We start from the raw sequence: 22,256 nt of genomic DNA on the forward strand, positions 1-22,256 counted from the left end.
TGACATGCCAAGATCCTGGTGGCCAACCAATTTTTATACAAACCTCACTGATTAGATACAACCTAGTTATCCAGCCTTAGAGAAGTGGGTAAATAAGCAGGGTATAGTCCTCCGATGGAATACAAGACAATTAGAAAACAATGGTGTGGGTATTTTCAAAACAGATCTAGAAGAATCTGTGTCTCAGAAGAAATATTGCCGAGTGACTCAACAGCTCCTCTTACCTCCCCTCCTCCCCAACTACAGGACTTGACTTTAGGAGCATCCTAGGGACTAGAGTAGTCCACGTCTGGCCCACCACCTGCTTTTATAAATAAAGCTTTATTGAAACACAGCCACAGTTCATTTGTTTATACATTGTCTGGGGCTGTTTTCACACTGTAACAGCAGAGTTGCGTAGCTGCAACAGAGACCATATGGCCTGCAAAAACTAAAATATTCACTCTGTGGTCCTTCACAGAAAATGTTTGCAATCCCTCCCATCAAAATTATTAAATCTTGTCTTCAGTGACTCAACTAGTAAAAACAGTGACTTTTTTTTCAAAAAAGAAGTAAGTCTTTCATTCCTTCATCTGTTTGAAACATGAAGCAGAAAAAAATCCAAACAGAAGAGCCTGCTTGGTTTTATTAGCTTTTATCAAGACAGAAACATGTGGAAAAATATTTTTGACCCTAAGTTTACAGCCAAGAGGGTCTTTTTTAAAACATCTACCCCAAATAGCCAAAGCAATTTTGAGCAAAAAATAACAGAACTGGACATATAACACTATCTTACTTCAAAATATACTACAAAGCTACAGTAATAAAAATAGCATGACAGGCCGGGTGTGGTGGTTCACGCCTGTAATTCCAGCACTTTGGGAGGCCAAGGTGGGCGGATCACAAGGTCAGGAGATCGAGACCATCCTGGCTAAAATGGTGAAACCCCGTCTCTACTAAAAACACAAAAAAATTAACCGGGTGTGGTGGCGGGCATGTGTAGTCCCAGCTACTTGGGAGGCTGAGGCAGGAGAATGGCATGAACCTGGGAGGCGGAGCTTGCAGTGAGCCGAGATCGCACCACTACACTCCAGCCTGGGTGATAGAGCAAGACTCCGTCTCAAAAAAAAAAAAAAAATAGCATGACAGTGGCATAAAAACAGACACACAGACCAGTGGAACAGAATAGAGAACCAAGAACCAAGAAATAAATCCATGCGTTTACAGTCAACTGATCTTCAATAAAGATGTCTAGAACCCACCAGGGGGAAAGGACAGTCTGTTAAATAAGTACGGTTGGGAAACCTAGATTTAAAAAATTGAAAAGAATTTCAAAAGAAATTCCTATATAGAAATAATAAAGATTTCAAAAGAAGAAAATTAGACCCTTATCTCACACCATAAACAAAAAAAGCAGCTCAAAATGGATTAAAGACTTAAACATAAGACCTGAAACTGTAAAACTACTAGAAAAAAACAGAGAAGAAAACCTCCATAACATTGATCTGGGCAATCATTTTTCAGATATGACCCCAAAAGCACAGGCAACAAAAATTGAAAGTGGACAAATGGGATTATATCAAACTAAGAGGCTTCTGCATAGCCAAGGAAAGAATCAACAGAGTAAAGAAACAACCTACAGAATGGGAAAAACATCTGCAAACTGAGCATCTGGTAAGGGGTCAATATCGAAAATATATAAGGAAGTCAAACAGCTCAACAGTAAGAAAATAAATGACCCAATTTAAAAATGGACAAAGGCCAGGCGTGGTAGCTCACACACACCTGTAATTCCAGCACTTTGGGAGGCCAAGGCAGGCAGATCACTTGAGGTCAGGAGTTTGAGGCCAGCCTGATCAACATGATGAAACCCTGTCTTTACTAAAAATACAAAAATTAGCTGGGCATGGTGGCAGGTGCCTGTAATCCCAGCCACTCTGGAGGCTGAGGCATGAGAATCACTTGAACCTGGGAGGCGGCGGTTGCATTGAGCTGAGATCATGCCACTGTACTCCAGCCTGGATGACAGAGTGAGACTCTGTCTCAAAAAAAAGGACCAAACATTTTGTGAACAGACATTTCACAAAAGAAGATACCTAAATGGCCAACGGTTACATAAAAAATATTCAACATCACTAATCAGAGAAATGCAAATTAAAACCACAATGAGATGTCACCTCACACCTGTCAGAATGGCTGTTAGCTAAAGGAGAAGTGCTGGTGGGGATGTGGAGAAAAAGGGACACCGCACCTGGTGGGTGGGACTGTAAATTAGCATAGCCACTATGGAAAACAGTACAGAGGTTCCTCAAAAAATTAAAAATGGAACACCATGGGATCCAGCAATCCCACTTCTGGGTATATATCCGAAAGAAAGGAAATCAGTATGTCAAAGAGAAAGCTGCACTCCCATGTTCATAGCACCATTCACCATAGCCAAGGTGTAGAATCAGCCTGCCCATCAACAGATAAATGGATAAAGAAAATGTGGTACATTTACATAATGGAATACCATTCAGCTTCAAAAAAGAAGGAAAGCCTGTCATTTGCAACAACATGGATGAACCTGGAGGACACTGTGCTGTGTGAAATAAGCCAGGCACAGAAAAACAAATACCACATGTTCTCGTATGTGAAACCTAAGAAGATTTAAACTCATGGAAGTGGAGAGTAGAATGGTGGTTACCAGGGTCTGGGGCAGGGGGAGGTAGGGAGTGTTGGGGTTATGTTGGTCAAAGGGTACGAAATTTCAGTTAGACAAGAGGAGTAAGTTCAAGAGATCTATGGGACAGCATAGGGACTATAGTCAATAACAAAGTCCGGGCCAGGCATGGTGGCTCGCACCTGTAATCCCAGCACTTTGGGAGGCCAAGAAGGGTGGACGACCTGAGGGCAGGAGTTCGATACCAGCCTGGCCAACATGGTGAAACCCCGTCTTTACTAAAAACACAAAAATTAGCCAGGCATGGTGGTGCATGCCTGTAATCCCAGCTACTCAGGAGCCTGAGGCAGGAGAATCGCTTGAACCCAGGAGGCAGGGGTTGCAGTGAGCCAAGATCATGCCGCTGCACTCCAGACTGGGTGACAGAGCAAGACTCCATCTCAAAAACAAACAAACAAACAAAAAGTCCTGTATTCTTGAAAATTGCTAAGGGTAGACTTTAAGTCTCATCACACACTAAAGAAACGGTTAAGTATGTGTGGTAGTGCATATGTTATTATCTCAATTTAGCCATTTCACCACGTATACACATTTCAGAACACCATGTTGTACATGATACATATATACAGCTTTTATTTGCCAATTAAATAAATTAGGAAAAGCATCTAGAGGCATAGTTTCTGTGGGCATGCTACTCATTTAACAATTTTGCATGGCAGGGAAAAAAATCAAGAAAAGACATTTTTTGCACTATAGAGAGACTTTTTATTGTTTTCAAATATTTATTTCTTTTTTAAAAAGGATTTCCAGTCTTTTGAAAAATACATATATATTCCTTTAAGCCATTTCTTCAAAAAGGCCTGTGAAAACAAAACGCTAGAAGACTTCTGATTCAGTGGTTTATTTGCAGTGATATTTTATTAAATATTTATTCCTTCTAAAAAACAGAGGAAAGAAAAGAAACACTGCTGAGTAGAAAAGCTGCAGAATGATCCCATTTGTATTTTTCAAAAATAGAACAAAAATACCCACACACAAAATGGCACCATATATTTTCCATAGGCACAGACATGCATAAACACGTATTTATTTTTTAAATGTCTGAATGGACACACCAACTAGCAAACTGTGCTTTCTACCAGGATGTCTCTACTGAGATTAGAAGGACCACAGGGGGCTTTAGCCTTCAGGGTAATGTCTTAATTTTTTATAGAGAGAATATATTCCTGCAATATTCATGTAATTAAAAATTAACTTTACAACTTTTTATAAGAGCTTCTCAGGGCAGGGGGGCTCTGGGGTACCAAGGTAGAGAGCCGAGGTCAGGTTCCGGCTCTTTCCACAGGGAACCCCTAAGCCTCAGTTTCCCGATCCACAGCATCGGGGATCCACAACCCCTGTCTCATGGGGGCATTAGGATCATCGTCTATTAGGTGATTCGGGGTAAGCCCTCGGCACTGTGTCTGGCACTCAGGCAGGACTCAGTAAGTGAATGGTTTGGAAAACATAACTGAAATCAACCCACAACTAACTTCCCTGGGAGAAAAGAGAATCAAAAGGGGAGATGGGAACAGGGCTGGAATACGAGTTGCATCTCCCAACCTCCTGGAGCATGGATGCCACAGCCACGGCCTGAGGTCTCAGCTTCACTGAGAAACCCCTCATCCTGCCCAAGAGATGCCTTCCACCAATCACAACCAGGCAACAACTCAACACTTCCTTTGAGGATTTGAAAGCAGGTGTTTCTCCTCTCCTGGGGAAATCTATCCAGAAGTTTAGTACACATCCCCAGAGCCCAGAACAGTGCCTGGCACAGGAGAGGTACTTTACAAATATGCAGAGGGCAAGGAGAAGTTCCTCCAGACCTGTGTTCCCCCACTGCCTGGTCCAAATTCCCCATCCGTTCCCCTGGAGGGCCCCTACTCACCCTCCACCACCCTGCCTGACCAATCCCTCTGTAGCACTCACCACAAAATATTACACTGATTTCCTTATGTGCTCAAACGTCCTCAGTGCTTCTCAGTGAAGGACAGTGACGCCTCACCCCAAACCCTGACCACAGAGGGTTTGAAAAAGTGTATCCCCCGGGGCAGGGATGAGGGTGGTATTTTTGATTGTTACAATGACTTAGGGTCCCAGATAGACATGCAGTGGGTGGAGACCAGGGAAGTTCAACATCCCAACACAACGGGATCAGTCCTCACACCCCTCCTCTTTGAGAAACACTGTGGGGACACAGCTTCCATGACAGTGGGCGGTGGGGGAGGTGGGGAGCTGCCATCCTTGCTGATTGATTCACTGAGCCAGCATTCACCAACCACCAACTACATCCCAGCCAATGTTACATAAGCAGGAACAGATCAAAAACAAGAAATACTTGGAGTAAGGCGATGTCTCATCCCTACCAGACCATTAGCCTGAGAGAGCAACGGCTGGGCTGTTTTTATCACTCCTGCATTTCTGGAGCCCAGCACAGGGCCCGGCACACAGTAGGTGTTCACCAAACATCTATTAACTCCTAAAAAATAAAAACTTCCATTCTCAAGACACCTCCAATCTCACGGGGAAGACAGGCTCACAAACTGAATGGGGTGTGTATGTAAATCAGTCAATCAACCTGAGGACCCACCCAACCTCTTCATCCACGTGGTCCCATTGAAGTGACCCCAGCCCCATCCCCAGACGGCCCGTCAGAATCATGCCACCTGGCTCAGGGAGGGGGCCATCCTTTCTACCGGACACTGTCCTGGCAGCCCAAGGTACCGCCACCTGAGACAGAAGCTGATGGAGAGTAACGCCAGCATGCACACACAGGTGGCATCCCGACCATCGTCAGGCGAGGCCCCGACCCGGGTGTGTCAGAGCTGTCTCACCCCTTGAGCACCTCAGTTTCAGCCGGTTGAGTTTAGATGCCATCACTTGCACAGTATGACAGCACAGTGGGAGTGCCAACACCCCACCTGGGGCCTGGCGCACAGCAGGCCTTCAATCCATGCGCAGCGGACTGAACACACCTCCTCCCTATCCAGGCTGAGGAGGCACCACCAAGAGGTTTAGGGGAAAGAGCAAAGGGCAGAAGCACCAGTGCTGAGAAGCCCAGGTCGTCCTCTTGGGAACACAGAGTACAGAAGAGCCATGCTGGCAGGAGGCTGCCCTCTGGCTGGAGCCAGCACACAGTAGGTCCTCAGTAAACTGCAGTGATAATGACCGTCACCACAGTCCCCACGGAGGTGGCTCAGGCACAGTGGTGCAGGCAAGGAGGAAGGGAAATCCAAACGCCCAGGGGGCAGCCTGGCAGGGTCGCCAGGGGATGGGACCAGGGCACAGGGAATGGGGAGAGGAGTGGGCAGGGGCAAACCACACACCCAACAGCAGCTGCCATGCAGCCAGAACCACTGCGCCCATGTGAAACACAGGCCCAGAGTGTTCACTGCCTCCCATTTTTCACAAGAAGCAATCTCTGAGGTTTTTAGTGAAATTTGTCAGTTTTTCCCACCAGTGTACAAAAGACGCCCGCAGGCCTGATTTGGCCCCCAAGCCTCTGGCTGGAGACTCTGGAGTGAAGAGCTTAAGGCTTTGGAGACGAATAGGCCTGCATCTGAACCTCAGACTCAGTATGAGGCTGTGTGACTCCAGGCAGGTCACTTAACCTCTCTGGGCCTGTTTCCTCCCTTGTAATAACTAGACCTCCCTCTCACAGGCTGTAGCAAAGGTTTCAATCAGATGAGGCCTCGAAGGCAGCCCAGTGTCTAGAACACAGTTAGGAACTCAACATATGGCAGACGGTTACCACCGTAAGAATATGCAGGGAAACCCTGGTGCTGGGGAGACGGAGGGACAGTGTGCTACACGGAGTCTGACTCATTCCTCCACTCCTTGTCATTAGTGAAAGTGGGGGAATCTGGTGTTTTGGGGTAAAATTAGAGAACCACAGGCCTAGAGGTGGTTGGGCAGCAGCTGCAGATGGGAGGAAACAGATCTATATCATCACAGGCCTAGGTTGTCTGGGTTCGAATCCCACCTCCACCACTTACTGGCTGCCTGCTTCAGCAAGTTACTTAATCTTGCTGTGCCTCAGTTTCCTCCTCTGAGAAATACGGATCATGGTCATGTTACTGGAAGCCAAAGTGAGTTACTACAGGGCATCCTGCCTGGAGAACGCAGACTGTGCCTGGCACACTGCAGCGCACATTCTCGCAGTGGCTTTTGCTGTGATTGTTGTTGTTGTCGCTGATGCTCGGGGTGGGGTGGGGTGGGGTGGGGGGGTTCATGGGGGGACACTGCAGGTGAGCCCACACCTGAAATTCCCCCTTGTCTCTCCGCACCTGTCCTTGCCAAGCCCCTCTGGAGGGCGTGTGCCTCCCACCCTTGCACCCACCTGAAGGTGATGGCGTAGGAGTCGCTTCCCTCTCGCTTCCGGATCAGGAAGGCTCCGTCCCGGGGGATCCTCATCAGCATGTCCTCTGCCTCTCCGCGGCTCAGGCTCTCATAGTACCACCTGCAGCACAGGGCCAGGGAAAACAACCAGGTGAGTGGCTTCCAGGCTGTCAGTGGGCCACCCGCAGAGGGCAAGATAACGGTGCCAGTGACACCTGGAACCTGGCCCTGGAAATGACCATGGAAATCACACAGTGGGCTTCCCCAGCCAAAAACACCTCAGAAAATAGCAATTTGTAAAAAGAACAGTGGGAGACCCTGTGGATCTGTTTCAAACCCAAAATAATACACTGGGCCAGGCACAGTGGTTCACACCTGAAATCCCAGCACTTTGGGAGGCTGAGGCAGGAGAATCACTTGGGGTCAGAAGTTTGAGACCAGCCTGGCCAATACAATGAGACCCCATCTCTATAAAAAAATAAAACAGACTGGGCACAGTGGCTTATGCCTGTAATCCCAGCACTTTGGGAGGCCAAGGCAGGCAGATCGCTTGAAGCCAGGAGTTTGAGACCAACCTGACCAACATGGTGAAACCCCATCTCTACTAAAAATACAAAAATTGGGCCAGGCACAGTGGCTCACGCCTGTAATCCCAGCACTTTGGGAGGCCGAGGTAGGTGGATCATGAGTCAGGAGACTGAGATCATCCTGGTTAACAAGGTGAAACCCCGTCTCAACTAAAAATAAAAAAAGTAGCCAGGCATGGTGGCGTGCACCTGTAGTCCCAGCTACTCAGGAGGCTGACGCAGGAGAATCACTTGAACCCAGGAGGCGGAGGTTGCAGTGAGCCGAGATCATGCCACTGCACTCCAGCCTGGGTGGCAGAACGAGACTGTCTCAAAAAAAAAAAAAAAAAAAAAATTAGCCAGGCCCAGTGGCATGAGCCTATTATCCCATCTACTCAGGAGGCTGAGGCACAAGAATCTCTTGAACCTGGGAGGCAGAGGTTGCAGTGAGCTGAGATCGTGCCGTTGCACTCCAGCCTGGGAGACAGAGCAAGACCCGGTCTCAACATCAATTAATTAATTAGTTGGGCACAGTGGCACACACCTGTAGTCCCAGATAGAAGGCTGAGGTGGGAGGATCACTTGAGCCCAGGAGCTCGAGGCTGCTGTGAGCCCTGATTGTTCCGCTGCACTCCAGCCTGGGCAACAGAGCAACACCCAGTCTCAAAAAACTGACTTCTCTTCATCCACCCAAGCAGCCCAAAGCTGAAAAGCCAGGTGCCTAAGGAGGCACAGTTATTACCACGTGTCTCCGAAAACTGAAGATAGCACAGCAGGAGTTTCACAGGATTTTGGGTAGTTTTTGGGTTATTTCTTAAGATAAGAAATAGCAAGTTTTAAGAGGCAATCCATAGGAAAATTTGACAGAAAAAGTGGGGGAAAAAAAAAAGTTGCTATAAGTAATATGGCCTCCTCGGAAATGTACATGTTAGCAGCTTTCTGCCTAAAAATGGTTTTTTCTTTATTCCCGGGATTTGTCGACCCTTCGCAAGGCCTACCTTGATACTCATTTCACTAGAAAAAAAATCAAAGGGAGACTTTTACCATCATTGTTTTCTTGTTCATTTTCAGAACAAACAGGAAGGAGCTCTGAAAGGTAGGAGGATATCCTGGGCCAGAATGACCCTCTGAAAATCAAAGCCCAAAGCGTCGGGGCTATGAAGACAAAGTAGAAGAAAGGGAAAGGAGAAAAGAGAGGGGAGGAAACAAAGAAAAGAGAAAAGGACACAGCTCATGGTGCCAGGAATTTGGAAACCCGCCACCTCGGCAATTTTGAGACCCTGATGGGCCCGGGCAAGGGTGTCCTGGGGGTCTGGCCTGGCTGAACCACTAGGCCAGCTTCTCTGCCTGGAGAAGCTAACCCGACCACCGCCTGCCTCCTGCTCCACTCTCAGACACGTACGGCTTGGACTCGTGGGGGTTGGGGTTGGGCACAGGGTCCGTGAGCCGCAGCTCGAACTCGGCGCAGCGCAGGTGCGTCTCGCGGTAGTGCTGGATGAGGGCGTAGATGCTGCTGAAGGTGAGGTTGTCAGTCAGGTAGTACTTTAGGGTTCCACCTTCCATGGTGGAACGGATCCGGCAGTGCTGCACCCGGCCTGACCGCCTGCGGGGAGAGGACACCATCAGGGCTGGGAGAACACAGGCCAGGCCACTGCGGCAGCCAAGGCCTCCAAGGCGGGGACATCACATATGGCCACACAACCTTCCCTCTGCTCCTAGAACAGACACAAGAGGCTGGGTGCAGTGGCTCACGCTTGTAATCACAACACTTTGGGAGGCCGAGGCGCATGGATCGCCTGAGGTCAGGAGTTCGAGACCAGCCTGGCCAACACAGTGAAATCTCGTCTCTACTGAAAATACAAAAATTAGTTCAGCATGGTGGTACATGCCTGTAATCCCAGGTACTTGGAAGGCTGAGGCAGGAGACTCACTTGTACCCGGGAGGTGGAGGTTGCAGTGAGCCGAGATTGCGCCACTGCACCCCAGCCTGGGTGACGGAGCGAGACTCCATCTCAAAAAAAAACAAAAAACAAAAAAACGGATGCAGGCCCTTAGCATAGGCTAGACTCTCAGCCTGGATTCTAGAACAGTCTACCTACTTCCCACACCCCACCCCACCCCCATCCCCCTCTTATCTATATAACTGCTTCTCTAGAGCCAGGATGCCTGGATTCAAATCCCAGCCCTGCCACATATGAGCTAAGTGTCCTGGAGTAGGTCACCCGTCCTGAGCCATGGTGTATTACTACCCTCGCGGTCTGACAGGGATGATAACGGTGTCCACCTCCAAGAGGCATCCTGAAGAGCAAACGAGACCACACACACGAGGTGTCTGGAATACTGCCCGGCACATGGTAAGCATCATTTAGGTGTCCAGTATCGTTTGCGTGTTATTAGTATTCTAATTTTCAGCCAGGTGCAATGGCTTACAGCTGTAATCCTAGTGCTTTAGGAGGCCGAGGCCAGAGGATTGCTTAAGCTGAGTTCAAAACCAGCCTGGGCAACGTAGTGAGACTCCAGCTCTACAAAAAAGTTTAAAAATTATCCAGGTGTCGTGGCATGTGCCCGTAGTCCCAGCTACTTAAATGGCTGAGATAGGATTGCTTGAGCCAGGAGTTCGAGGCTGCAGTGAACCGAGATCGCACCATTGTACTACAGCCTAGGCGACAGAGCAAGACCCTATCACAATTTTTTTTTAAGTGACAGAATTATAATTTCCCTCTTTCAGGTCTCATCTTCTTTCAGGAAGGTTTTCCAGACCATTCCCCACATCGTGGCATCAGCGCCTTCTCTCACAGACTTTCATAAATCCCAACTCACATTAAACCCCCCCAATAAAGGGAGCGATGTCCCTTTATCTTGCCTTGTTTCACTGCACTCATCACAACTATACTTGCATATCATCTGAGTGACTACTTTTTCATTGCCCATCTCCTTCGAAAGACGCAAATGTCCAGGAGGACAAAGACATTGTCTGGCGTAAGTACCGTGCCTAGCACAGGGCATGCCCTCAAGAAGTATCTTTTAATGCACTGAGACATGGATAAGTGAGTGGATGAATGAATGCACAAGCTCATCACAGCCTATGACGGCTTCAAAAGGACAGCTATAGCGTCCCCCTTTTACGGAGGAGACGGAGATGCTAGAAGGCTGTCTGAATCATCCAGAGCTGCAGGACCCACTCCAGGGCCAGGACCGGGGGAAGTGAGTGACGCCACATCATCTAAGTGTAGGGTCAGATCTTGTCTTTGTCTAAAATGTTCGTATTTTGTTCATCACAGACTTTTTTGCATTACTTTTGATTTTTTAAAAGACTGCCCTGAAATTTCATTAATCTGGATTACTGTGCCCAGGTGAGGCACACCCACCTCACTCTTGTCGCAGCCTAGAAGAGCGTGACAAATGAAACCTGGGATTCAGGTCCCAGAATGCCCAATTCATGCCTGAGCTAGAACCACTTGCCACCCTGCCTCATCCGGCCGGCGTGGAGGAGAAGGCTGGTGTTCCCTGGGTCGGGGGCATTACCAGAAGGACAGGGTGTAGTCATTGGGGAAGGTCTCGCTCTCCCGAACCAGGAAGGTGCCGTCCTTGCCCCCCGTCTCCATGCAGTATTCCTGCAGCAACTTCTCGGCACTCGTCCTCTTCTCCACCTTCTTGTGGAACCATTTCTCCCCAAAATGTAGCTCTGTAGGGGGTATATCCTGGGCCGCAAAGAGAGGAGGGGTTTCTGAAAGCCTTGGACCAAACCCCAGCATCACTAGACAGGTCATTCTGCCTCACCCTGACCCAGGGCACCAGATAGCATAGACAGGCCAGTCTCAGCTGCTCCCCACCCGAAGGGGTCTGGCAAAACAGTACCCACTACCCTCCTCTGCCTGCCTCCCACTCCTGAGAGCCCTCATTTATGGTGGCCTCCTGGCATCCTGAGACATGGAGTGAGGGGTTCCTAGCATAGCCCTCCATTCTGTTCTATGGGAAGTCTGAGAGCCATGATGCCCTAGGCGCTGCAGAAGTAAACAGCGGGAAAGATGACCACAGCTGGAAGAGAGGGCAACAGGAAAGCCTGGGACCAAGCCAGGGCACCGGCCTCCATCTAAGGCCAATCAGGCCCTTTAGAGAGCAGGAAAGCATCTTGAACCTCACTGGTTAAAGTACCTGCAGCAGTCAGCCAATCAGAGACAAGCCAACCAGGCCATGGTACCCAGAGTAGCAGCAGCTTCTTCAGCTGAGCATCCTCTTGCCAGCTGAAGCCAGAGAAGCCACATGGGAAGGAGGTCCCAAGGGCTGGCTGGTCCTTGGGGGCCCCTGGGGACCTCCTCCCTATGTGGCTAGGGTGCCCCCTACCTGGGGCACTTCCTCCTCTGTAGTCTGTTCAATGTCATCACTGAAGGACAGCTTGGCGTCAGCAATGGCGCAGTAGTGCCGAGTCCATTTCTAGAAAGTGAAACGGGTATTAGTGCCCCCCAAGGCCTCTACCTCATCAACTCTGGAGCCCAGGAGCCCTGCAGGGCGTCACCCCAGCATCTACTGTGGATGTGCTTTTCCCACTTTCATAGACATTTATGGTGACTTCTCTGAGTTCAATTCTCTTCAAGGCATTTCTTTTTTAAAACATTGATGCGTTTTGAGCTTCTTTTACTATTTGAGCTTCTTTTTGGACTTTTTAAATCCATGTGTCTAAGGTAGGTACAACTCCTCATCATTTTCTTTTCTATTTCATCTACCTTTTGAGACTATCAGGATTTTCTGTCCAGTTTGTCTAGAGATCTTACCTTCAATATTTACTTGTTGCTTAATGACTTTTTTTTTTTTTTAAACTGGTGAAATTTAGTCTCTGGTTTCACTGTAAAGTACCAGTGTTAAGTTCTGAGTTTTGGTCACTGTTTTATTGTCATGCATGATGTTAATGTGAGAGGAGGCTGGGTGCAGGGTATGCAGAAACCTTCTTTTTTTTAAATAATGTTTTTATTTTTATTTTTTAATTATACTTTAAGTTCTAGGATACATGTGCACAATGTGCAGGTTACACACATATACATGTGCCACGTAGGTGTGCTGCCCCTTTTTTTTTTTTTTTTTTTTGAGACAGAGTCTCCCTCTGTCACCCAGGCTGGAGTGCAGTGGCTCAATCTCAGCTCACTGAAACCTCCGCCTCCCAGGTTCAAGTAATTCTCCTGCCTCAGCCTCCCGAGTAGCTGGGACTATAGGCACGTGCCACCATGCCCAGCTTATTTTTGTATTTTTAGTAGAGACGGGGTTTCACCATGTTGGCCAGGATGGTCTCGATCTCCTGACCTCGTGATCTGCCCGCCTCAGCCTCCCAAGGTGCTAGGATTATAGGCATGAGCCACCGTGCCTGGCCCAACTTAATTCTTTACTTGAATATTGCCATTTTTGGCTGGTCACAGTGGCCCACACTGTTAATCCTAGCACTTCAGGAAGCCGAGGTGGGCAGATCACTTGAGATCAGGAGTTCAAGACCAGCCTGGCCAACATAGTGAAACACCATCTCTACTAAGACTACAAAAATTAGCAGGGCGTGGTGGTGCGCGCCTGTGCTCCCAGCTACTCAGGAAGCTAAGGCACGAGAATCACTTCAACCGGGAGGTGGAGTCTGTGGTGAGCTGAGATGGTACCACTGCACTCCAGCCTGGGCAATGGAGCAAGACTATCTAAAATAAATAAATAATAAATATTGCCGTTGTTATGTTTATATCTAGGATATAAGAAGACATGTAAAAACATACTCAAAAATGGATATACACATGAGGTAAAGGGATAGAAGCAGCATTAGAGCCTGAAAAATAAGGTTTCTGGTGGAACAACTCTGGATTGGACGACACGAGGGGGTCAGGACAACCTAAGTGCACGCGGCAACAGGTACTGGATCCCGAAACAGGAAAACAGCCTGAATGGACACAGTGGTAACACTGAAATACAGTCTATAAACTAATTATTAGTATTGTACCAATGTTAATTTCCTGATTGCACTAATTATACTGTGGTTATGTAGGATGTTATTAATAACATTTGGAGAAGCTTGGTAAAGGTAGATGGGGATATCCCATACCATTTGTATGTGTGTGTAAATATATTATATTGAATCTAAAATTATTTCAAAGTAAAACATTAAAAAAGCAAAAGGAAAATAAAGTTGGCCAGGCTTAGCGGCTCATGCCTATAATCTCAGCACTTTGAGAGGCCAAGATGGGAGGATTGCTTGAGCCCAGGAGTTTGAAATCAGCCTCGGTAACGTGACTAAATCCCGTCTCTGCAAAAATACAAAAAATTAGCCAGGCATGGTGCTGCGCACATGCAGTCCCAGAGACTCAGGGAGGTCGAGGTGGAAGGATCACTGGAGCCTGGGAGGTCAAGGCTGCAGTGAGCCGCGATCACACCACTGCACTCCAGTCTGGGTGACAGAGTGAGACCCTGTCCCACAAAATAGATAAAGTTTAAGTAGGAAGGTAAATTCGCATGGCAAAAACTCACTTGACTAAAAATGGGAAAGACAGGCATATTCTCAGAGCTCCCTGCAAGGCTCCAAGAAGCAGCTGCGAGGGGGGTGGCCATAGTGGCTATGGGAAGGGACCAAGGCCCACCTGGTCGATGGAATCCCACATGTACAGCTCTCCCTGTTGCTTGTGCTCATCCTTCTTGTCCTCCACGTTGACATCCACGTCGCCTCGGGGACCCAGCTTCTTATGCTGAGGGGAAAACATACACATAGACTGTCTCCATGGAGACCCAAGTTTAGGTCTCCGAGCCAGCAGCCTTCATCTGTCTCTTCCCACCCAGGGCCTTTGCACTGCCTGTTCTTGCTGCCCAGCTTCCCTCTTAGTCTGTTCAGCTCTCCAGGTTACCCTGAACGAGGAGGAGGAACTTTCCTTATAGCTTCATCTAAATATAGCCTATACTGGCCGGGCACAGTGACTCACGCCTATAAGCCCAACACTTTGGGAGATTGAAGCAGACAGATCACTTGAGCTCAGGAGTTCTAGATCAGCCTGGCCAACATGGTGAAAACCTGTATCTACAAAAATATAAAAATTAGCCAGGCGTGGTGGCACGCACCTGTAATCCCAGCTACTCGGGAGGCTGAGACAGTAAGATTGCTTGAACCTGGGAGGTGGAGGTTGCAGTGAGCTGGGACTGTACCACTGCACTCCAGTCTGGGCAACAGAGTGAGACTCTGTCCCAAAAATAAATAAATAAATAAAAATAGCCCACAGTCCCCTTCCCATCCTGCCACTCTCTAGCCCCAGGCCTGCTTTATTCGTCTCACATTTCTAGCCCTACACACACCATGTGATTGTCTTCTGTCTTCACGGCTAGAATATAAGCCCAATAAGGGCAGGGATGTTGTTTTGCTTCCTGTTGAGTCTCCTGTGCTAGAAGAGCACTTAGCAGACAGTAAGTGCTCTGTTGATACTCGGTGAATACACAACACCCCCTGTGCCCAGCCTTCTCCAGCACACAGAGGGAAAGGCAGGCTGCAGTCCAGAGGGAACAGGCTGGGCAGGATGGCAGGAGACCCGCTGGGGATTAGACTAAGGCGACCTGGGTGCAAACAGCACTGCAGCTATTCGACCAGCTGTGTGACCCCTGGCAAGTGGCTACACTTCTCTGAGCCTCACACTTCTCATCTGCAAGATTAAGACAGTGATGACACCTGGCGTCCAACTCAGGCAAGCGTCTGTAAGTTGAGGGTCATGTAACCTGGTGAAGGAGCTCAGGATGGGGAGTCAGATCCAGATTTGAATTCAGGGCCTATTACCTTACTGGCCATGTGACCTTGACTGAGTCATCATCAGAGTCTCAGTAATCTGTCTCGTAAAATGGGGATGTGGCAGCCCCTGTGGGATCCCGTAAGTCAAAGAACGTGAAAGTTAAGTGCCAACAGTGAAGCAGGACCTCAGTGTCCCATTGTGAATGGCAGCATGATACATGATACAGGCATGGGAAAGCAGCCTTTGAGGGCAGACCACCTTGACCTTGAATAATTTCCTCAGCAAATACTAAATGTGTGACCCTGGCTGAGCTATTTAACCTCTGAATCTCAATCTGTAAAGTGGGCAAGGGCTGAGGTTATTCGTCTTGCAGTGTCGTGACGAGACTGAGGAAGAAGATATGTATGACCGTGCCTAGCCCAGTGCATGGTACAAGGTGACTGGCCAATGCCATTTCCACCTCATTTCTTGAAATAGAAAGAAGTGAGCCACAGCATACCAGGTGTGGGGCAGAGGGTGCTCTAAAAGGGGCCTTCAGTACTTTGCATCCTAGAACAAGAGCTAAAAAATCCCTGGGAACGCACAGCAAGCCATCCTAATGGAAACAGAAGGAATGAGCTGGGAGCAGGGAAGAGCAAATGCAACCAGGCTGCCCTGAAGAGTCACCAACCAGGTGCCTGAGAAGCCATGGACCCTCCATGGCCAAGCTCCCTCCACCCCTCATCCTGCCAGGAAGCATCCCTTGGCATCTCCGAAACAACTGCCTGCGCGCAAACAGTGCGGGAGCTATTTTGTTAACTCATGACCCTGGGCAGGTGGCTGCACTTCTCCAGGCCTCACACTTGTCATCTGCAAGGCTAAGACAATGACAGCTGATCTCCTGCTTAAGTAAACATCTGTACCTTGAGGGTCACAGTCTTGGCCAAACACTCCCTGTGTGCTGACGCTCTTACCCATGGGGGCACCAACATCCCCTCCTCTGGTTCGGCTTAGCCAAAGCTCCTTGCACTGCCTGGTGTTTCTCTGTTGATGGGTTTGTCTCCCTTATGACTTCTTGGAACATAAGGATTGTGTCCAATGTATCTTGGTGACCCAGTGACAACTGAGGGTATATGCCACATGTTGACACCATCCACACCCTTGTGTGTGCTATTATTCCCCCAACCTGGTAGGACATCCCCCTTCTCTGCTTACTGCTATGGTCTGAATGTCTGTGTCCTCCCAAAATGTGTATGTTGAAACCTAATCCCCAATGTAATGGTATTTGGAGACGGTGGTTTTGGAAGATGGTGGCTGTGTCCCCACCCAAATCTCATCTTGAATTGTAGCTCCCATAATTCCCACATGTCATGGGAGGAACCCAGTGGGAGATAACTGAATCATGGGGGCGTGTCTTTCAGGTGGTATTCTTGTGATAGTGAACACATCTCATGAGATCTGGTTTTATAAATGGGAGTTTCCCTGCACAAGCTCTCTTGCCTGCCACAATGTAAGATGTGACTTTGCTCCTCCTTCATCTTCTGATATGATTGTGAGGCCTTCCCAGCCATGTGGAACCATGAGTCCATTAAACGTCTTTCCTTTATAAATTACCCAGCCTTGGGTATGCCTTTATGAGCAGTGTGAGAATGGGTTAACACAGAAGGTGATTAGGTCATGAGGGTAGAGTCCTCATGAATGGGAATGAGAGTAGAGCTCTTATGAATGGGAATGAGGGTAGAGCTCTCATGAATGGGAATGAGGGTAGAGCTTCTCATGAATGGGAATGAGGGTAGAGCTCTCATGAATGGGAATGAGGGTAGAGTTCTCATGAATGGGAATGAGGGTAGAGCTCTCATGAATGGGAACGGTGCCCTTATAAAAGAGGCCAAAGATATCTCCATGTCCCAGATGGTTATTTATTAATAAATAAATATTTAAAAATAAAAGAGGCCCCAGAGAGCTGCCTCACCCCTTTCACCATGTGAGGACACAACTAGAAGTTGACAGCCTACAACTTGGAAGAGGACTCTCATACCAGCACCCTGACCTTGAACTTCCAGCCTCCAGAACCGTGATAAATCAGTTCCTGTTGTTTATAAGCCACCCAGTTTATGGTATTTTGTGACAGCTGCATGAACACACTGAAATACCTAGGAAACAGCTGTTTGTCCTTCCCCATGAGCTTGTGGGAATGTCAACAAAATTCACATTTGCTCCTTCCATGAAAGGCTGCCCGCTAGGGACTTCAGATGCCACCGCCCTTGCAGGTAACACGACTGAGTTCTCATGCACAGAACAGAAAAGGACGGGACAGCTGACTTGCTTACCAGAAACCATTTGCCCTGGACACCCTTGGACTTCCCGTGCTCTGAGCTGGAACTCAGATGTGCCTGAGACCCAGCGTCTACCACACAAACAAGGACAAAGCAAAGTCCCTTCACCATTTTTGTGTAATGAGCTCCTTCAAAATCTGGAGAAGGCTACAGACCCCTTTCTCAGAATAATAATGCATAAAATTACAAAGGAAACTCGATTATATTGAAACACGATTAAGACATTAAATAGGCCGGGCGCGGTGGCTCACGCCTGTAATCCCAGCACTTTGGGAGGCCAGGACGGGTGGATCACGAGGTCAGGAGATCGAGACCATCCTGGCCAACACGGTGAAACTCCGTCTCTACTAAAAATACAAAAAACAATTAGCCGGGCGTAGTGGCGGCGCCTGTTGTCCCAGCTACTCTGGGAGGCTGAGGCAGGAGAATTACATGAACCCGGGAGGCAGAGCTTGCAGTGAGCCGAGATCGCGCCACTGCACTCCAGCCTGGGGGACAGAGTGAGACTCCATCTCCAAAAAAAAAAAAAAGATATTAAATAAATATTTGCAATACACTAATAGATGTGTTTCTTTATTAACATCTTAAATAAAATCTAGAGGCAGATCTTATAACCTCCATAATTCCAAAGTGATGATGAGCACATTATTTTGAAATATTTGCAGTAACTGTAAATGTGATATGAAAATACTCATGACTTCCACTGGTGACAGAGCCCCCAAGTGGCTTGCTGCCAACGTTCATAATGGAAGGAAGTATTAAGTTTTACGTACAGGTTAAACAAATAAAGACGTAATTCTTTTGAAGTTCACATGCCCCTCTGATTCTAACCGTGGATTCTTTGGGGGTCTGTAAAACCCCAGTTGAAAACTGCTTCCCTGAGAGATGGTAGAGCAGAATGAGGGTTCCCAGGTCCCTGAGTCACCTTGTGGGTTAGAGCTCAAAACTCACAGAACATTCTCCCTTGTGTGGGGAAGAAATAAACTCTTCTGTGCTTTAAGCCACTTCATATCTGGTCTCTTTATCCTAATAATTCAAAAATCCAAATGTTACCGTGGTATCCCTAGGCACAGATATAATCACTCATCTCCCCTGTAGCACTAGGAATAACAGCTCTATTGCTGCACTTAGCGTTTTCTAGCCACTGCCCGCCTCCCACACAACCGGAAGCTCCAATCACAGGAACAGCACCCAGGTCGCTGGACACCTCCAGCACCTCAAATAAGGCTGACTCCGAGAGAGGGTGGGGAAGGTTCACCAATGAACGAAGAAACCATAACAAGTTAGCCTTTAACGTAGCACCAACTACAGGACAGGCGCAGTTCCATGCACTGTGCACGCCCTCCCTCATATGATACTCCCAGCAAGTTGGCCAGGTGGGTTCTAGTATTATCTCCCCCTGAGAATGGTGAGAACAGAGGCTCCCAAAGGTCAACGACTTTGCCTGCAGTCACAGTGTTAGTAAGGAGAGCAGGTTTGGGCCTGTAGAGTAGGACCTGGAGCAGGCCCAGTAGGACACAGAACTTGGTGAATGGGACCCAGAGCCAGGGAACCGAGCCACTGGGCTCCCTGGACAGCTGACAACAGCACCCGGGGTGCCTACCTTGATGATGATCTTCTCCCGCAGCTGGCTGGGCGAGGGCAGCTGGTCAGCGCTGGCCTCCGTGGGCTTCATCAGCAGCAGGTCACCAAACACTTCCTTGAAGGTCTTGGCCATGTGACGCTGCTGCTCCACGCTGCAGTGCTCCTCGATGGACAGGATCACTGGGAAGCTGCAGGCAGAAGAGGGTGGGCAGCTCGGCAGGGGGAGCAGGCACCTCTGCATCTGCCCCACAGAGGGGCCAGGGCAGCTTGGCCCTGGGGCAACAGAAACCGGGTGCTGCTCGGGGCACAGCCCCCACATCTGCCCTCTCAGAAGGAGAGGGGACCTTATCCTGGGTGTGAGGGCACAAGCCTTGGGACTCAGAACAGCTGCAGTCTGATCCAGGAGCTTCCCCATACCCCAGAATGCACCTTTTCTCTGTTTCTTTTTTCATCCATTCAAGTCTTTAAACTTATAGAAAAAAGTCTCTAATTTTTTTTAAGTTTCAAACTTACAGAAAAGATCAAAGACACTACAATAAGCACCCATGTAAGCTTCACCTAGGGTCACCAACGTTGACATTGTCCCACATGCACATCTACCTACTTTAGTATATTTATTTTCCTTTATTTATAAGGTGTATTGGTTTCATATATTCTCATTCATATGCACACACAGGTAATTTACATATGTATGCATGCATACATTTATTATTTGTATGTGTATATATGTATATTTATATAAGGTGTCTGCATTTATACATCATTTGTGTGTGTGTATCTAGACTTGATTTTTCTCATCTATTGAGGTTATGGTCCATAAAGTCACCACCAACATTGATTGGCAAATACCTGAGCCATTGCTCCTAAGGGGAAATACAGGGTCAGGGCCTTTTGAGCCTGTGGTCACAACATTTACCTCAACGGATCAAAATCTGACCTTGTTTTATGTGTGTTTCTGTTTAAAGACACCTGATTTGGTATATATTGTTGACTGACGTCAGGCTCACAGCCAGCATCACTGTAATTTGTGCCTGAATGAAGCGTATCTGACACAGGTATTTTCTCCACTGGGCACATCACAGCCTTCATCATGCTCAAGAACACCAGGCAGCCCTCAGCACTGTGCTTTGGACCATCTGAACAGCAAAATTACCAAGAAAAAGCTCAAAAACAGGAAAAATGTGGCACTCAACAGACGGCGAGAAGGACACTTGCTGAAGCTTTCATGCTGTAGACCAGGACGGTGAGCGCTGCTTTGCTTAACCTCAGCTGAACACATGTGCGTCATGTGAGTCTCATTTCCCACACTTTGTGCGTGTCTCAAAATGACTTCAGAGTGCTTTAAGATTTGATTTGGGGTTACAAGTCAATTTTAGCAAGTAGGTCAATTCAGTTACAGAATTCACCAATAAGGATCACCTATCTCCGTCTATATACATTCACATATTAGTACATGCATATACATACATACATATATACGCATATATATATTTATGTGTGTGTGTGTGTACATATACAACACACGCACACTCCTCCTGAGGGAGCAGAATACTCATTTAGTTATTTATTTTTACATTTTTGGAGATGGAGTTTCACTCATTGCCCAGGCTGAAGTGCAATGGCACGACTTCAGCTCATTGCAACCTCTGCCTCCCAAGTTCAAGCAATTCTCCTGCCTCAATCTCCTGACTAGCTGAGATTACAGGTGCCTGCCAGCATGCCCAGCTAATTTTTTGTATTTTTAGTAGAGACAGGGTTTCACCATGTTGGCCAGGCTGGTCTCAAACTCCTGACTTCAGCTGATCTACCCACCTCGACCTCCAAAAGTGCTGGGATTATACGTGTGAGCCACTGTGCCCAGCCTATATTTACATTTCATTTATACATGTATTTACGTTTCCTCCTGAAGCATCTGAAATGAGACGCGGACATCCTCCACAGGTATCTCTTAAGAACAAGAACATACCCTGACTTCACCACACCATGTCACTCCAGGAAATTATCTTTAAACAATGATTAGACATATTCATCATTAGACATACTCAAATTTCCCCAGTTATCCAAGAAACACAGTGTATAGATGGAGTTTTTCCCACCGAGAATCCATCTGAGGCTTGTGCATGGCATTTACTATGAAACAAAATTATTATTATTTTTTTATTTTTATTTTTTTTGGAGACAGAGTCTTGCTCCGTCACCCAGGCTGGAGTGCAGTGGCGCGATCTCAGCTCACTGCAAGCTCCGCCTCCCAGGTTCACGCCATTCTCCTGTCTCAGCCTCCCGAGTAGCTGGGAGTACAGGCACCCGCCACCATGCCCGACTAATTCTTTGTATTTTTAGTAGAGACGGGGTTTCACCGTGTTAGCCAGGATGGTCTCGATCTCCTGACCTTGTGATCCACCCACCTCGGCCTCCCAAACTGCTGGGATTACAGGCGTGAGCCACCACGCCCGGCCGAAAACAAAATTATTCTAAAGGCAGCTATGTCACTTCCATAAACAGGAAACCACATCACTCAATAGAAATGAAGGTAAAAGTGAAAATAAACTAACGATGATAAAAATAAAATCCTTAACCATGTTCCAGCTCAAGTAAATCATAGCCTCATCACTCCTGGAAAGCGTGGACCCAGCTCATTCCCCGATCCTGATCCACACACCCTTACTAGAACACAACAGCTAAAAAGCTTTTAGAACAAAGGCTAGTGAATTGGTATCAAAACTTAACTGGCAGCAAAATGTGAACCATTCGAATGAATGCTGCTTGCAATCATTTTTTAAATCCCTCTTAATACCAATAAGGATGCCTTTTGCTGCAAAAACATTAATGCATTAATGTGTAATTACAGAGTTCTAGCCCTATAGGTGTTAGATGATTCCAGGCCTATTTTAACCAGAAAAAACTTCCTCTAGCCACGAATGAGATAATGTTCAATGAGTGACTATCAACTCACAACCATAAGCACCTATGTCCTGAAAACGAAAGCAAACTCTCAAAGCAGTGTAAGCAGCCCCTCCACAGTGTCTGTTAACACAGGCTCCTT

General features: G+C 47.6%; 1 protein-coding gene and 1 long non-coding RNA gene across 8 annotated transcripts in view; one reads left to right on the forward strand and one right to left on the reverse strand.

Annotated features, from left to right (window-relative positions):
• Positions 1-22,256, reverse strand: part of PLCG2 (phospholipase C gamma 2) — a 184,326-nt gene that overhangs the window by 41,787 nt on the left and 120,283 nt on the right. For all 7 annotated transcript variants that reach the window (XR_002519326.2, XM_021932204.2, XM_009196941.3 and 4 more), the window contains 6 exons: positions 19,233-19,401; positions 14,187-14,291; positions 11,929-12,018; positions 11,110-11,285; positions 8,987-9,187; positions 7,020-7,139 (listed from right to left, as the gene is read on the reverse strand). Coding sequence is in view for 6 of the 7 variants with exons in the window: in XM_021932204.2 (XP_021787896.2) it covers positions 7,020-7,139; positions 8,987-9,187; positions 11,110-11,285; positions 11,929-12,018; positions 14,187-14,291; positions 19,233-19,401 (861 nt within the window). In the remaining variant the exon portion in view is untranslated. The remainder of the gene's footprint in view (positions 1-7,019; positions 7,140-8,986; positions 9,188-11,109; positions 11,286-11,928; positions 12,019-14,186; positions 14,292-19,232; positions 19,402-22,256) is intronic.
• On the forward strand, positions 9,543-13,753 carry LOC116271264. Its single transcript, XR_004179714.1, has 3 exons — positions 9,543-9,938; positions 10,313-10,563; positions 13,305-13,753. It is a non-coding gene; the product is annotated as an uncharacterized LOC116271264 (long non-coding RNA).

Source organism: Papio anubis, chromosome 18 (assembly GCF_008728515.1).
Source record: "Papio anubis isolate 15944 chromosome 18, Panubis1.0, whole genome shotgun sequence".
NCBI lineage: Eukaryota > Metazoa > Chordata > Mammalia > Primates > Cercopithecidae > Papio > Papio anubis.